The sequence below is a fragment of the Haemaphysalis longicornis genome, unplaced genomic scaffold (assembly GCF_048455015.1).
Source record: "Haemaphysalis longicornis isolate Haplotype H1 unplaced genomic scaffold, Haemaphysalis longicornis Haplotype H1 scaffold_25, whole genome shotgun sequence".
Lineage (NCBI taxonomy): Eukaryota > Metazoa > Arthropoda > Arachnida > Ixodida > Ixodidae > Haemaphysalis > Haemaphysalis longicornis.
In genome coordinates, this window is record NW_027526314.1 from 6657665 (window position 1) to 6674633 (window position 16969).

Here is a 16969-nt window from a genome sequence, read left to right on the forward strand (position 1 = left end):
ACAGCCCCCGTGTACCCGTGTACCAGCTGCACCCCGTGTACCCTACAAGCCTGGAGCTCTGGAGTCGCACCCTGCCTTCTACCGCTGAGTCAGCCATGACTAGTGACGCCCGAAACACGACATCGCCTTTGCCATCGGATGTCATCTGCTCCGGGGTGATTCGTGAGCGTGACCCGGTGATGTTCACTAGCGCAGACGACCAGGACGTCCAAGATCGGCTTTCGCCTTATGAGAGGGTAAGTGCGCATAATAAGTGGGACGATGGCATGAAGCTAAATAACACGAGTTTCCCCTTGAGGGGACTTGCCGAAAAATGTTATCATAACGACCCAGCTGATCGCGCAACCTGGACCGTATTCAAAACGAACTTTTCGGCGGTATTTGACCGGCCAGCGGTTCTCAAGCTTCGCGCGGAGCAGCGTTTGAGAGAGCGAGCGCAACAGGCCGGGGAGAACGTTACCAGCTACATCGAGGATGTGGTCGACCTTTGCAGGCGCGTGGATCCTTCCATGCCTGTGCAAGACACCATGAAACACATGCTCAAAGGAATAGATGAGGACGCGTTCCAGATGCTGCGGGCAAAAAACCCTCAGGGTGTCAGAGACATCATCAGCTTGTTGCAAAGTTATGACGAGTTGCGCAGGCAGCGTCTCGTCACTCGTGGCCGCCCTTTGGAGCGTGAGCAACCGCTCTGTGGGCTGGAAGTCGACGAAAATCCGTCGCTACTGAACCGCATCAAGGAGCTTGTTCGTTAAGAGGTGGCGCGGCAGACCTTTCTCTTGCCTTGTACATCCCAGCCATCGTCGCCGGTACCAGATCCTTGCTTGTCGTCGACGCTCCATCGAATCATTAGGGAAGAAGTCTCACTGAAGTCACTATACGCTCAAGTTGCGGCACGGCATGCTCCGTCCATAGAGATAATATACTGACTCTAGAGGGAAAGCGCGCCGCTGAGCCAATGCATTGGAACCGTACGACACAGAGTGGCAGACATGATACAACGGTTTGAAGGTTGCCAGCTGGGCTTTTGCTTACTAAAAAAAATCGCGCCAATCCACCCCGTGAATGTGGTTGGAAAGCAAAAATGTAAACGGCACCCATTACGATTACCATTGCGACGTCACTTAAATTCACTCACATCGCTTTACAAATAGCAAAACCAGAGAGAAGTCAAATGCACTTAACCATGCCATTTATTACTTCAAAGAAATATTCTGGTTAAGGTTAAATCAATGCATGAAGCATGAACGGTGTTTGGTTGAGTTGTATTGGTGTAGCGCCAGAGTGGAAACTTTTTTTTTATAAAATTAAAGTAAGCTACAACCCGCTGTTAGACGATCTGTCTTCACCGTCTCTGCGCCGCTGACGGAGGCGACGAGAGTTCCGGCAGAGAAGCAGGAGGAGGAAGAAGAAATACTTCTGTTATTTCTGAGCGGCCCAGAGTGCAGCCCTGAGAGTGATTCCTCCTTCTGTGGGGCCCATATGCAGTCCGCGCAGCCTGTGTTCTGTCCACTCGCTGAAGCTGGGTAGGTAGACAGGGCCTAGACAGCAGCATCTCCCATTGCTCTTGTTGGGTAGTTGATGGAAAGAGTGGAAGGCGGTCAGGGCTAAAGTCGCACACCCCGATTACTGTGCGGAGTGTTCCTACTTCTGAGCAAAATTTACATTCAGTGTCGTAGCGATTCGGATACATTAAGTGAAGACGCGTAGGCTGTGGGAAGGAGCCCGGATTGTATGAGCCGTAGGGTAGTTTGTTGTTCTCTCGAAAGGTCAGGGTAAGGCGAAGGTACGGTCGGTCTCAGAAGGTGATAATGCTGGGTTATCTCCCTGAACGTGACACGCGGGTGACTGTCCTCGTGCAGCTCCATAACGGGAGGTAAAAGCGCAGGCTTGTTGGGTGGGCGTATTTGTTGCCCTCCATTGAAGTGTGAGGGGGTGTCCAGATGAGCTGAATGGAACCGTTTGGGGAGTGTTATTTTTTAGCACGCGCAGTGCAGGTCAGGACACCCAACCCTACTGCTAATTCCAGTAGGCTTGCTGGGAATCGTTGACTACCCTCCGAACCCCTGGTTGAGCGAGAGCCAAGGTGATGGCTGCCTCTTCTGCTGCAGTCATTTCTTGGGTTCTAAGCGAGGTACACGCAAGGAGGTTGGTTCTGGAGGTAGCCACGATGATGGCGTATTGCTGCCCCCGATATTTGGAGACGTCTGTGTAGATAACTGCATTATTCCCCCCGAGGGTGGTGTTTAGCGCTTGAGCCCGTGCTTTTCGGTGACCCTCGTTATGTGAGGGGTTCATATTTCTAAGCAAAGGGAGCATCTTTAGTTTTATCGCCAAGAGTCGGGGAGTATGTCAAGCTGAGTGACATTCTGGGCTGCCCAGCCAATCTGGTGAAGCATGCGGTTACCCATCGCAGTTCTGGGTCGGACCTTTTGGTTAGAAAGATGGCCTTCTATCAGCTCTTCCACCGTGTTGTGGAGCACCGTGCTAAGCAGCCTCTGTGTGGACGCACTAATGATAAGACCAATGGCCTGCTCGACCGCCTTTCTAATCATTATATAAAGCATCTCTATGTCTTCCTTGTCGAGAAGAAGATAGGGGTTTGTCGTAAGTAACTCTCGAGAGGACAAAAGCTTCAATTAATAGAAAAGGTACCGGATTCGTTTAGGCCTCGCTTCTTGGTGGCAACTCGCCTGATCATGTGTATGATTAGATTAATGCTGTTTTTGAGGCGCTGCAAGGAGACGTCACTCTTGGTGTTATCCTCGAGATGTATGCCCAGGATCTTGATGGTAGGGTTTGGAGTGAAGGCCGTGCCATGAAGGAGTATTTGAATGTATTCCTTGGTTAGGCGTGAGGGCGGACGACAAGGAGCTGTGATTATTTACGTGAACACTGGAAGCCACAGGCTTTATAGCACATTGGCGGACTAGAAGTGAGATGCCATGCATTGGTGTGAGCTTCCTCTCATTTTTGTAACTCTTAGCACATGAGCAATGTGCGCACAGGGCCGCTAGACGGGCGTGAGTGGTCGCGTGACGCTTTGACGTGCCATTCAGCGAGAACAATGGGGGTAAACCCGTAGATGTGCTTAGTGAGTACACCACCTGTCTTCCTAGTCTTCGCGTGGGCTCGTAGCTAAATCGGTAAGACAACGGGCTTTCGCTCTGTTAGTCTATTAGTTCAAGGTTCGATTCCCGGCGGTGCCCGTAAATTCTTTTATTTGTTCGCTAGAGTTTTCTGGTGACACCAACGGTCGCAAAAGAACCCTTGGGGGGTAGAGGTAAAAAGCTTTGCTTTAAAACGGCGAAAGCGATTGGTTGTATTCTGGCAACGTGCTACTGTGGTGTTTCCGCGTCCGGCTAGCGAAGCATGCCGGGATTAATTGTAACATGGTGGACCGCTGGCCAGGCGGATTTTGTGTAGGCGGCGCCGGCAGCCGTGCGTAGTTTATCTCCTGTGGGTAGGTAACCGACGTGTTTTCGATTTAGCGTAGGTGTGACTTATATGTACTGAGACTTTTTGAGCAAGATGTGGCACGCTCACACAACCCTCGCCCGCAAGCTCGAATGCTACTGATCGCGTGCGCGGGGACGCCAAGGAGTCAGCTGATCCGTACTGGGCCCACAGAAAAATGAATCTCCGTATGATCTCCGTGCATTTTTGCGTTTTGCCGCTTTATTTGCCATTCTGCGACATTTTGCGAGTCGCTCAATGCTTTTCAAACGAAGTGAAGTGAACTGTGCCTTTAGCTCAATGTAAAACCTTTATTGACACACAAACACAAAAAAAAAACATCGCATGGGCCAACACTGATATTGCCGGTGAGTCGCGGCGCTTTTAAGCACAGGCGCGCGTCGATAGCAGGCCAACGGAGTGGAAGAATGCATGCCAAGGGGAATACGAAATACAGTCCGCGGCGTATCCGGTTTTCCTTTCTGTATTATTCGTCAAGTTCTGGCTGCTTTCCACCACTTCAAAAGGAAAGCTTGCGGGTCTGAATGCGCAGTACGGAATGGGCAGTAATATACCGCACAGAGCGCGCGAGGACAGAACATTGACTTGTTGATTTCGGTACCTATTTTTTGTTCTACCTTCACGAACGTTTGCGCGAAAGTTCGAATCACGAAGAGCTATAAGAAGTTCCATGAATAAAACAACTGCAACCGAACGATTATAAAAGCTCCTTTTATTTCTCTTCCAACGGGAACGATCGCTGGCTGCCACTCCGTTGCCTGTAGTGAACTTCCGGTAGTCAATGTCAGATCGGAATCGCTGTTCCGGGATCAGTTCAGGGGCAATAGATAGGGTGCTTAGCGTGAAGAAAGAATGACAGCCTCGCAAGCGCCCGGGGAGGCACTTGCTCAGCGCGTGCATCCCAGTAGTACCAGTTGTACACATTTTGTACGCACGCAGATCTCAGCTGGAGACTGCACCACACACTGCGCAAGTCAGGTGCAAGGGCCTCACCACTTCCTAGCACACTTAAAGAAAATCGAAACCAAAACTGAACTACGCACTTACTATTTCTCCGCTAATTAGACCTTAATTACACTAAAAGCTTTTCATAAAGCTAGTTTTAATTACTGAGGCAATTATTTGTATCTATTTTGCTTCAGTTCTTTGTTTTAGTTAAATAATTACGGAACAACTTTTTAGAAGGGTGAATAAAATTGATCTGGCAACCATGGGAATTGTATCATGTCAGCGTCCACGATTCGTACGGTCTCGGAGCTCGCTTTACCCCCCTGGCTCCGTCTATACGGGTTACGTCCCTTTGCGGCACCCGCACCCGCCGCCTTATCTTCCTCCGGCATCCTCGGCACCGCTCCACAGCAACCCATGGCGCACGCACGATAACCGGCCGATATGTTATTTCTGTGGAGTTCCTGGTCAAGTAGCACGCTATTGCCGCCATCTAGTTACGCCGCCGGGAGACGCATACCGAAGTGCAGTCTTGCTGCTAACGTGTATACTTCTCTGCGTTCGTCCAAGAATGCCCCTGCAGCTGCCATATCTCTCGCCTATTCGCGAAGCACCCGATACCTGTCGCTCGTCCTCCCCTTGTCGCCGTTTCATTTCGCCGCTGCGCCGTCATCCGAATGCCCAGGAGGAAAACTGATCGCCGCAGTTCCGGAGGCAAGAACTGCGGCGCCGTCGAAATACCAAAGCCCTGGCCTGACTGTTACGAATGGGATTGAAGTAGCTATTGATGTAATCACCACATACGCTCTTGTAGACACGGGAGCAGCCACCTCTGTTATAGCCGACATACTTTGCCGCACATTACGAAAAGTGACTACCCCAATATCCGGTTTCCGTCTCCGCGCAGCTACGGCGCATCACGTCGAGCCTTCAGCCGTTTGCACAAGTCGTGTATTTGTATAAACGCGATGTATGTAATCGAGTTCGTCGTTCTGTCCTCATACTCCCATGATATCATCATGGGGTGGGACTTCCCGTCGCATCACCACGCTGTTATTGACTGTGCCCGTGCCTAGATTGCCTGATTTCCGCTGTGTGATACTACAATGCAGAAGATAACCACTACTTTTAAGCTGTGCGCCGCCGAAGACTCCACAATCCCCCCAGCCACTGCCGTTATCATACCAGTAATTTGTGATATGGTGCCTGCCGCAACTGTTGTGTTTACCCCCTCTAATCTGTTTATGCGCCGCCAGGGCGCCCCTCTCCGCCATGCCATTCTTGATATCAAAATGGCGCTAGCATGATCTTCATTTGCAATACCTCCCCTTCACCCTTAGCCGTGCACTGTGGCGATGTGGCGAGTCCCTTGGACGCGTCGAAGCTATTTACACTCGTCTCATAAACGACTTCCCGGATGCACCCCACGTTCTGTCGCTCAGCTCGCCAAGCCCCATGCATCTGATTCAGCCGCCTTCGTTCCCTCCGTAGACGGCTACCTCCACCCTATCCAGCGCAACCAGCTGCTCACCCTGTTTCACCGTTTCCGATCCACCTTCGACTGCCAGCACACTTCCTTGGGCCGCACGCAGACCGTCACACATCGCATTTACACTGGCTCTCATCCACCTTTGAGGCAGCAACCACACCGCGTTTCAGCCAAAGAGCGTTCCGTGATGGAAACGCACGTTGATGAAATGCTTCAGCCTGGTGCCATTAGGCCTTCTAACAGCCCGTGGGCTTCACCGGTCGTTCTTCTGGGCACGACACCGCTACGAGGTCAGTCATGTCACTGCATCTCTTGGCGCAGGTCGTCCTGCTCGGGTGCTTTACGCCTTCCCCGATGCCCCGCGACGCCTCCCTGGCTGCAGGCTGCAACACGACAACATTCCATAACCCGCCCGTCGACCAGAATGCGCGTCCTGCTCAGCAACAAGCTCTCCCCCTCGTCGGCTGCTCACCCCTCCGGCTCCCGCGAACAATTACCGGCCATGGTCAACCAAGCCTATTTAAGGAGCCACTGCACCGCACCCAGACGGGGCACGACACCGCTACGAAGTCTGCCTTGTCACTGCATCTCTTGGCGCAGGTCAGTCACCCCCAGCACGTTGCTTATTGCGTGCGTTCAAATGATCCCTTTTTGATCGCGGTGTCGTGCCCCTCCGACACACTACAGTCCTGCCGCAAATCCTTGCTCAACTTACTGTTCTCTGTCTCTGCAAATGTCCTCAATGTTTATTTCTTGCTAATTCTCTCAGGAGACGTTGAATTGAACCCCGGTCCCCAAAATGTTACTCTTGAATCTCTCGCGGATGCCATCTCCCTCATCGAGCGGTCCCAGGCCTCTGTTCTTTCCGAGCTCGCATGCATTCGTTCCGCGCAACCAACTTGCAACAAGCTGTATCCCGCCTTTCTCTCCGCATGGACGCCCTCGACAAAAAAACTTGTACTGACCAGTTGGGGGGTTCGCCTAGTTCTGCCACCGCCAACGACACTATATCCGACCTAACATCTGAAATTAAGGTACTAACTGAAAAATGCGACGACTCTGAGAACCGCCTCCGTCGTTCTAACCTTATATTTTTTGGATTACCGGCAGCCGACGGTGAAACGTGGGACGAATCCGAGGGAAAGATTGTCTCATTTTGCTCCAAAAATCTTTCGCTGAACATTAATAGCCCTGATATTGAACTCGCGCACAGGCTAGGCCGTTTTCGCCCCTGAACAAATCGATTGATTGATTGTAGGGTTTAACGCGCCGACGCAACGCAGGCGATGAGGCGCGCCGTAGTGGAGGGCTCCGGATTAATTTTGACCACCTGGGGATCCTTAACCTGCGCCGAAATCTCGAACACACGGGCGTTTTTGCTTTTCGCCTCCATCAGAAAAGCGGCCGCCGCGGCCGGGAATCGAACCCGTGACCTCGTGCTCAGCAGCGCAACGCCTTAGCCACTGAGCCACCGCGGCGGGTCGGAACAAATCGACCCATTATCTTTACGCACTTCAAAGACAAGTCAAAAATTCTTTCAGCTGGACAAAAACTTAAGGGCACTTCATTCTCTATTCGCGAGGATTTCTCTGAACGCACACGACTAGCCCGAAAGAAGCTTTGAGCACGCGGCAATCAGTCAAATGCTTCCTTCAAAATACGATTTGATCGGCTCACAATAGGCAACAAACATTTCATGTACAATGCCGAGTCCGATCGCATCGTTGAACTGAAATCATAGCGGTCCAAGAGTGCCTCAAAGCCTTTACCTCGGCGATCCCCAGAGTCATCATGTCCTACTATTCCTACCTACAACCCCACGTTTCATACTATGTCTGCCATCCTCAGAAACGTACGCAGCTTTTTCCCGAAAAGGGAGGCTGTGGAGGCCCTTCTTGAGGATAACTGCACAGACCTCGCTGTTTTCACCGAATCCTGGTTGACCCCCGATGTCGAAAATCACGAGCTTCTTCACTGCACTTCGTTGTTTACCACGTACCGACGCGACAGGGTTGGTCGGAGAGGTGGAGGCGTTCTTGTGTTTGTGAAATCCAGCATAGAATCCAACCTCCTAACTACGAGCTGCGAACACGAAATTCTCTGCATCCGTATCTCTCTCCCTAGATGCACGAACATCCTGATCGCCTGCTACCGAGCCCCCGACTGCGACCGTTCTTTCATTGAAGATATTTCCTCCGTCGTTCTCGATTTGGTTACCCGCTTCCCACGGGCAAACTTAATACTTTGCGGAGATCTTAATTTCCCTGATATTGACTGGAATAATTTCACCGCCCACACACAGCAGTCTAGGGACTTAGACTTAGGGACTTAGAATTTGCCCTTCTTTATAATTTTACACAATCAGTCAATGAACCAACTAGAGGTTTGAATACGCTTGACCTTATCCTCACTTCAAACCCGGAACTTATCCAATCTGTGTCGTGTGCTAACGGCCTAAGCGATCCTAGCGTTGTACTATTCAACATTTCGAGTCACATACCAAGGCGCCAACCTCTTAATAAGTACATCCGTGACTACAATAAAGCTGAATTCTCTCTTATTAACGAAGAACTTGATCAATTCTACCTCGCATTCAACCAGAGTGCGTTTACCAGATCGGTGAATGAAAACTGGCTGTTGTTTAAAAATAAAATCTTAACCCTAGTCGACCGCCACGTCCCCCTCGTCTGCATTCGCGGTGATGCGGATAGCCCCTGGAACTCTAATACCATAAGAAAATTATCACGTAAGAAAAAACGCCTATTCCAGGAGGCAAAGAAATCTCCCTCTCCCTCTAAATGGGAAAAATATCTTCACAACTTACACGAATACACTGCAATGCTCTGGCGCTCTAAAAAGAAATACTTCCACAGTGACCTCTGGGATATCCTACGCACGAAACCGAAGAAGTTTTGGAGATTACTTGGCACGAAAAACGCCCACTCCAACAGCATCCCTCTCGTTGACTCGGACGGCTCGCCAACCCCGAAGGATCAGTGTCCTAATGTCCTTAACTCCTATTTCACATTTGTATTCACTTGCGAACCTAGCCACGATACCCCCACTTTACGACGCTCGGACCATAGCGAGATGCCTCCCATTGAAATAACTACAGAGGGTACCATAAAACTCATCAACAACCTGCAGTCCTCTAGTGCTCCCGGTCCGGACAATATTCCAGCAATGATATTAAAGGCTACCAACACAGCATCGAGCCGCTTTCTCCAAATTATTTTCACCCAGTCTATTTCTGAAGGCACCAATCCGGACGATTGGAAACTGAGCAAAGTTACACCAGTCTTCAAATCCGGCCATAAATGCGACCCATCCAACTATCGCCCCATCGCGCTAACCTGCATCGCATGCAAGCTACTAGAGCACATAATTTATTCCCATACCGCTGCTCACCTGGACAATAACAATTTCTTCTTTCACAACCAGCACGGGTTCAGCAGGGATTTTTCATGTGAAACCCAGCTTTTCCATCTCACTACAGACCTCAACCTCAATCTAGATTCTTCTTTTCAAACAGACGTCATCTTTATTGACTTTTCCAAAGCTTTCGTCCGTGTCCCTCACCAAAGACTCATTAGTAAACTCTCTTGCCTTTGCCTGCACCCGCTCATATTATCGTGGATTAGATGCTTTTTAACAGATCGCTCCCAGTTCACTACCGTCGCCGGACGTCAGTCGCGCACAACCACGGTAACGTCTGGGGTGCCGCAAGGCTCAGTCCTCGGCCCCCTTTTATTTTTAATCTACATTAAGGATTTACCGTCAGGCATCTTCTCCTCCATCCGGGTTTTCGCAGACGACTGTGTTCTGTACAGGAAAATTTCTAGTAAAAATGATCAGCTCCTTCTCCTAAACGACCTAATCCACTTAGAAAACTGGTGCTCGCTATGGATGATGCAACTAAACGTTTCGAAGTGTAAATCCATGCACGTCACCCGCAAACACTCTCCCGATCGCTTTACATACTCGGTTACCTTAACTGACGTATCAAGGGTGGAGACCTACTGGTACCTCGGTGTACTTTTAAACAGCAAACTAACCTGGTCTGACCACATCCAAAAACTTGCAGCCGATGCCTCTAAGATCCTCGGGTACATCCGGAGATCGCTATCATGCTCACCTGTTCGAGTCCGCCAATTGGCATACACTACCTTTGAACGGGTAAAGCTTGATTATGCTTCAGCAATTTGGAACCCCCATCAAACTTATTTGATAAATTTTCTGGAGTCTATTCAAAATCGTGCGGCCCGTTTTATTTGTTCTACGTACGGCTTTCCTTCGAGCATCTCAGCTATAAAGTCGTCCCTCGGTCTCCCCACACTTGTTTCTAGGCAGAAAATAGCAAGGCTCTGTCTTTTTCATAAACTATATTACACATTTCCCGACATGCACACTTCATTATTGCTACCCCCACTGCGCACCTCACGCCGCCTACATAACTCATTGAGCAAGCAGCGCCTGTATGGCTCCACAAATGCGTTCAACAAATCTTTTCTTCCTATCGCCATAGAGGAGTGGAATAACCTGCCTGAATCCAGAGCAACTGAACGCGACCCTAACAAATTCAAGATGTCATTAACAGTACACGTATACAACTAGACCCAATGTCCGAACAGCATGTAGTACGACCACACCCAGATGTTAGTGTATAGTTTCCATGTATGGTGTTCTCCTTGCTCTTTTTTTTATCGATGTTACCTCATGCGCTAACCTGATTCTTGTTAACACATCCTCCTCCTATTGGCGCCCCATGTGTCGTGTCCTCCTTATTTCCTCTTGTGACTACATGTGCTCAAACTACTGAAGGGATCACTACAAGCCTGTTGTGCGCCAACTGTGCTTGTGTGCCCTCCATACTTCTGGCTCACCTTTTCATGAGTGATGTTAAATCTGTTGCATTTTCTCCCTCGTTTATTTTTCTTAAGCCACTGTTACCCCATTGTTACCTCGTTTTATTTTTCTTAAGTCATTGTTACCCCATGCAGTCAAACGGCTGCTGGGATTCTTCCCTTCTTCTTTCTCCCCCCAAACGGCTTCCCAGCTTTACATGTTGCCCGATCTTTCTCTTTGGTGTTCCATTTGTTTTTCCTCCTTTCATGTTTTTTCTTTTGTTTCTCCGAACATGTATACGCTTTCATGTTTTTCGCTTCCCCCCATTTGTGCAATCCTCCTGTTATTGCTGTTGTGGTGTTTATGTAGTCTTATTGTTCTTGCTGTTCTCGTGTTTACGGGGCTTTGATATTGCCCCTGTGTTTTCCTCTTGTTTTATCATGACCATCGGAAGCTCACGTTTCTGCCCCCCCCCCTTTTGTAATGCCCCAGACAGGGCCTTTAAGAGTAATTAAATGATGATGATGATGATGAAAGATGGGCCTGTTCGTTTTTGTGTCGATTATCGAAGACTGAAGAAGATCACCCGGAAGCGTATTCCCAAACCATATCCCGTAGGGGCCCAGGCCGACCACACCCCCCAACCAGGGGCGCAGCCAAAGAGATTAAAAAATTGCAATTTTTTAACCTCCTTGGACGCAGCACCGTGACGTCTCTACCTATATGTGGGCGACTTCATGCGAGGTGGATTTTTTCTTTTTTTCCCCCTCCCCTCGTTTCGACTGCTTGGCAGGCGGCCGATGGTTTCGCTCCGTGGGCGGGGCTGGCCTGCGGCGCTGGGGAAGCTGACGCTCATGTTGTAGAAGCTAACCTTTTGCACCTGAGCCCCTGATCTCTCCGCGCTCTTCTTGCGCACCTGCAAGTTGACGCTGACCTCCGATCGTGCTCCTAAATAAGCGCTCGACTCGGTGCTCGAAGTGCGCGCGCGCGGATGGACGCTTTCACACGCATGTGGCAATTATACATGGTCCGGAAAGCAAACACCCTCATTGAAAGCTCATTCTACAGCACACGGAAGGGTATACAATTGAGTTGGGTGCTCTTTCACTATATACACAGCTCAAAACGCGAGTCGGTGCTGCAGGTAAGGATTACAATAAAGGCAGCCAATTACCCATGACTACATTTACAAACTGTCCTACTCTTGCGAAATATTACAGCTGCATGAGCTGCTACATTTTGGCACTTTCATAAGCACTATTACATTGAATTTCGTTAACATTAACTTCATTGCATTATTCTTTATCAGGAACAGTGCCACTAAGGAAAACATTGACATTTTGTTAACAGCAATGGAAGGTGTGAATCGTTCTTGCAAGGGTGATACATTGATAAGAAAGACACCAGCTCAAACGTACACGTTTTACACTCGGTCATGAATTCTGCATAATTTACACTGCTGGTCATAACAATTTAGGGAAACAATATCGAAAATATATACCAACCAAGGGCTAAGTAATAGTTGGATTGTACAGCAACTGAAGTACTCGAGGAGTTTGATATATGTCTTCTGTACAGGGCTATTGACCACAGTCTCTTCACTGAACCCACCAGGCCGAGTTTAATATCAGTAATCATGCGTGCTACCACTCACGCTGTTGCCAATGTCGATTAGTTATTTTTAACAATTTGTGCTTCATGCAGACAGAGATTTTGCTGCATAAGATACGTTATTTATAAATAGACAGCTCCAGCAGGATCCGAATGGCGCTGATGCCCCCCCCCCCCCCCCCCCTGTAATCGGGAAGGCACACCAAATCGTTACCATTTAATTTGGCTCTGTCCATTATTCGACCGTAATCGCCACCAGCTTTTAACTCTAGGTCCCGCCCCTGCGACTGAACAGGAACATGTTAGTTGGGTCCGTGACGATCCCACCGCACTAGAAGCAATTACCGAGTACGCCCTTGAAAACAGACACTACAAATTGGTGTAGCAGCCTGCCCGACTTTCCCGTTCGGTATACAATGTTCACTGAACTGTCTGCAGCGTGCACTGTTTTCAGTGTGAACCGCATTGTCCACAGTGTGAACTGTACATTTAAGTGTGAACTGTGCGTTTTGCTGCCACTGACTGACTTTAATGTGTTCATTTTGCGATTAGGACCCCAAGACTGCAACTGTGTTCATTGTGCGAGTTGTGACCTTCCCCTTTTCTCCTCATCCTTGCTCCCCCAGGGCCCCATGGCCTCTCATTTAATGCAGTGTTACACTCACTCAGATACGTATATTCTTTTCGCTGGGACTAATGAGTAGTTGCCCGTGAGCTTGAAGTCACGGTAGTCGCAGCAGAGATAAAACTAAGTAAAAAAGTTATTTCCTTGGCGCACTATTTTTACGATAGTGATCTCGGAGTCCAAATAGCGGCAAAAAATTGTCACTTTTAGAGATCCGCTGATGGGTATAGATGAGCAGTTTGTGTCTCTTTCCTGCGACGCATTTTTAGCTACAGCATATATATATTTCTGTAGTGTCTGGCCTTTTAATTCGCCAACATTGCCTCAACTGTAAGCCACACACACGCAAAAAAGTACACAAATGTATAAACAAAAAATAGCAGAAATGAAAATATAAATAGTACAACACAAGTTGCCCGCGGAGCGAAACCATCGGCCACCCGCAAAGCAGCCGAAACGAGGGGAGGGGGAAAAAAGAAAAAATCCACCTCGCATGAAGTCGCGCGCATATAGGTAGAGACGTCACGGTGCTGCGCCCAAGGAGGTTAAAAAATTGCAATTTTTTAACCTTATCCGCTGCGCCCCTGCTTAGGGGGTGCGGTCGGCCTGGGCCCCTACGGGATATGGTTTGGAAATACGCCACCCGGAAAGACATTTGCCCGTTGCCACGCATCGACGACGCGTTAGATTATCTCCAAGGCGCCGAGTTCTTTTCTTCCTGAGAACTCCGCTCGGGTTACTGGCAGGTGCCCATGGCAGACGACGTCGGCGGCGCCGTTTAAGCTTGACGGTGCATAAGATTGCTGGTTGGGAAATGTCAGTACCGCCTTCCTTGATTTCAGCGTTGTAGTAACGGTCGGTCGTGCGGAGCTGTGGCAAAAGCTCGTAGAAGAACGGGTTTTCGTCACCGTTGGTAACGAGTACAACAGTTTGCGTCTCGTGCGTGATTTGCGGCGACGGCCGAGTAACAGTAGTGGACGCGTCAGCCACAACACAGATGGTTGAAATGCGTGGCACGGCAGCGTCTTCGACTGAAGAATCTCGGCGCGTGGACGAACATGGCGTGGTGGTTGTCGAAATCGCGCTTGGGTCCACAGGAGCCGGTTGCATAAAAGGTGGCAAACCAGGTTTCTTCAGAGGCCAGCCCGGGGCTCGAGTGCTTCGGGGAGGCAGCGGAGATACCAAGGAGGTTATATAAAGATTGCTGGAGTGGAGGCCTCCTATGCGCGCCACTGCTAAGGGGTGAAGCCAGTCCGAGCGGGCGGCGGCCATCTTGGCATAGGCAGAAACGTACATAGCCAAGGCGCACACATTCGCGATGAAGCCTCCAAAACTTCTACCCCCTCCTCGGACAGGAGCTTTTTCTCCTTGAGTTTTTTCATTATTTCTTCGGCCACCTCGTTTCTTCGGCTGAGCCTTCGCTTGTTTTGCTGCAAAATTTTAACTTTCTTCTGAAGGTGAGTCACTTTTTGAGTCGATGCGTGGAGCAATTTCTTGTAGTGCTCTTTAGTTGGTGAAGCCGTGGCACCATCTTCCCCTTCTTGTTCAGCACACACAACTTCAATGCATCCAGTGGCGGGAGGATCCCGAGGAGTTGGTGGAGGGCGCTTCCTTTTCACCTGTAATTAAAAAACCAGTGCATTTACTACTTCTGCATGCCGAACGAGCCAACTGTAAACACTAATGGAGTATCTACTCAAAACCTCTAGAAAAACATTGTCGCGCAAAATAAGCTGCATACATAAAAGAACACTTAACATTCCCAGCGAGGAATCTTGCTTGCTACGCAATGAATCGAGTTATGTATGAGTTATAATCATTCTGATATCACATGCCACGTTGCTTGTATATGTCCTAACAGCTTTACAGCTGAGTGGAAGGCAGTTAGGTTATTTTGAGGTAGACTGTGAGAGCGTTTGAACCCGCCGCGGTGGCTAAATGGCTAAGGCGTTCTGCTGCTGAGCAAAGGTCGCGGGTTCGATTCCCGGCCGCGGCGGCCGCTTTTCCGACAACGCGCGTGTGTTCGAGATTTTGGCGCATGTTAAAGGTCCCCGTGCTCAAAATCAATCCGGAGCCCTTCACTACGGCGCGCCTCATAACCTGAGTAGTTAATTTCGGCGCGTTAAACCCCACAATCAATCAATCAGAGCATTTGTGTGCGACTTCGCTATCGCGAAGCTTTGTGGCGCGAAATATTACTGCCACCATCGACGTCAAGAATTCATACGAGAGCAACAAACATTACGTTTACGAGTGACGAAAACGCGCACAACGCACATTGCACGAGCCAATTTGAAGCAGAGACATTTAATACCGCTACACTGCGGACTAGGAAATGACTCTTACTGGCTTTTGCAGGTGTTTTGGGAACTCTGGAAACACTGTCGGCAAGCTTCCATGTCGCAGCCGAACTGTTTGTCCTGTTCGGTCGAAGCATTCCGGGGTGAAATGGACGGAACACAACTGGTCTCCGTCTTTCGGCTCCCAGCCCTCTCGACGAACCGCTTGTTTCCACTGGTTTCGCACCTCGGCATTTTTGGGGAATCTGTACAAGAAAAACTAGCTGTGATACCAGAAAACAAAGGACGAAGCGGAAGCAAGGCCCCCAAAATGGGCCCACAACGAGCAGCCGTGGGTGAACACACCATGTATTGTTTTGAACAAACTTCGGTACTTACAGATGAAAAGTTATTCCCGATCCTTTCTTCGCTCTATTCGTACATCCGTAGGCGACGCACGATGACACCATTTCCGCTATTTGCGTCACACTCGCGAACACACGTTTTTCATCTCCGCAGAAGCAAATGCAGCGCCCGCACGAACGAGGCCAGGTGCACGTTGGCCAGGCGTACCGGCGTACCTTCTGCCTTCTGCCTATGGCAAGATGGCGCCGTCGGCGCCGGGTGGCTTCAGCTGAGGAGCGCCCCGGCCACTCCAGCAAATTTATTTAAACCTCCTTGGGAGATACATTGGGCGACGGACTGCTAGAGTGTGAGGTGCAGTTCATTGTCGTTGCCACTGAGCTGCCGTCAACGTGGTAGAGCGTGGTCGCAGTGGGCGTGGTGTCGTCATGGGCCAGCATCGTCGATGCCGGCATGATGCAGCGAGGCAGAACGACTTCGACAGGGGTGGTAGGAGGCTCTGCGTCTGGTGCGGGTGGTTTTAGATAGCGACCATAGCGCTCGAGGAGGATGGTCCTGAGCTCGTCGTAGGACTGGGCTCCAGGCTACGGCAATGTGGAGGTGAAGCTGGATGGTAGGAGCTCGTACATCAGTAAGTAACGGTCCTGCTGCGCTGTGACGCCGTACAAGTCATAAAAGCACTCCATCTGACAGAGCCATACTTCGGGGTTCTTGGGGTATAACGGAGGGCGGGGTGGCAATGCCGCTGAATTGAGTGGAGTGGTGTCACCAGGTGGAGTCAAGTGGCTGGGCGCAGCTGGCGTGGTGTGGCCCGTAGAATGACGTTCAGCAAAGCCTGGTGGTGGTAGAACGTCTCTTCGCTTTTGGGTAGGAGAGTCGTGTTCAGGGGTGAGGGAGGTTGCAAGCCGGTCAGCACGGTTCCCATTCCATCGTGCGGTACGTCGCGCGAGGTAACCGTGGATGGGGGCGATGCAGCGTCCTTGTGGCGGGAAAGACTCGAGCCGAGGCGCGCCATCACGTAGGCCTGTAGGGTGTCGTAGGGCCGCTCGCCATGTTTTAGCGGCTCACAGCGTAGGTCGGCCGGAAGCAGGGTGGTGGTGATGCGGTAGCGCTCGGTCTGTGAGTCAATGCGGCGGATAAAGAAGTGCGCTTCCATTTTCAAGAACCAGGCTCCGGGGTAGGGTCGCTCGAAGGCCGGGTAGGGCGGCAGAGAGCAAGCTAAGTGGGGCTCCATGCTGCCGACGTCCTGGTCACCAATTATGTAGGCGGCCGATGAGACGGTGTGGCAGGGCCTACATTTATTTAGAGTTGCGTGGGGACGACAACATGGGC

At 50.2% G+C, this 16969-nt stretch overlaps 1 protein-coding gene across 1 annotated transcript; it reads right to left on the reverse strand.

Annotated features, from left to right (window-relative positions):
- Positions 1 to 5891: 5891 nt before the first annotated feature.
- Positions 5892 to 15879, reverse strand: LOC144172627 (THAP domain-containing protein 1-like). Its single transcript, XM_077701278.1, has 4 exons — positions 15674 to 15879; positions 15342 to 15540; positions 14307 to 14614; positions 5892 to 6054 (listed from the first exon to the last, which is right to left on the reverse strand). The coding sequence occupies exons 1-4, from the start codon at positions 15742 to 15744 to the stop codon at positions 5892 to 5894; spliced, it is 741 nt and encodes a 246-aa protein (XP_077557404.1). The 5' UTR covers positions 15745 to 15879.
- Positions 15880 to 16969: the final 1090 nt, after the last annotated feature.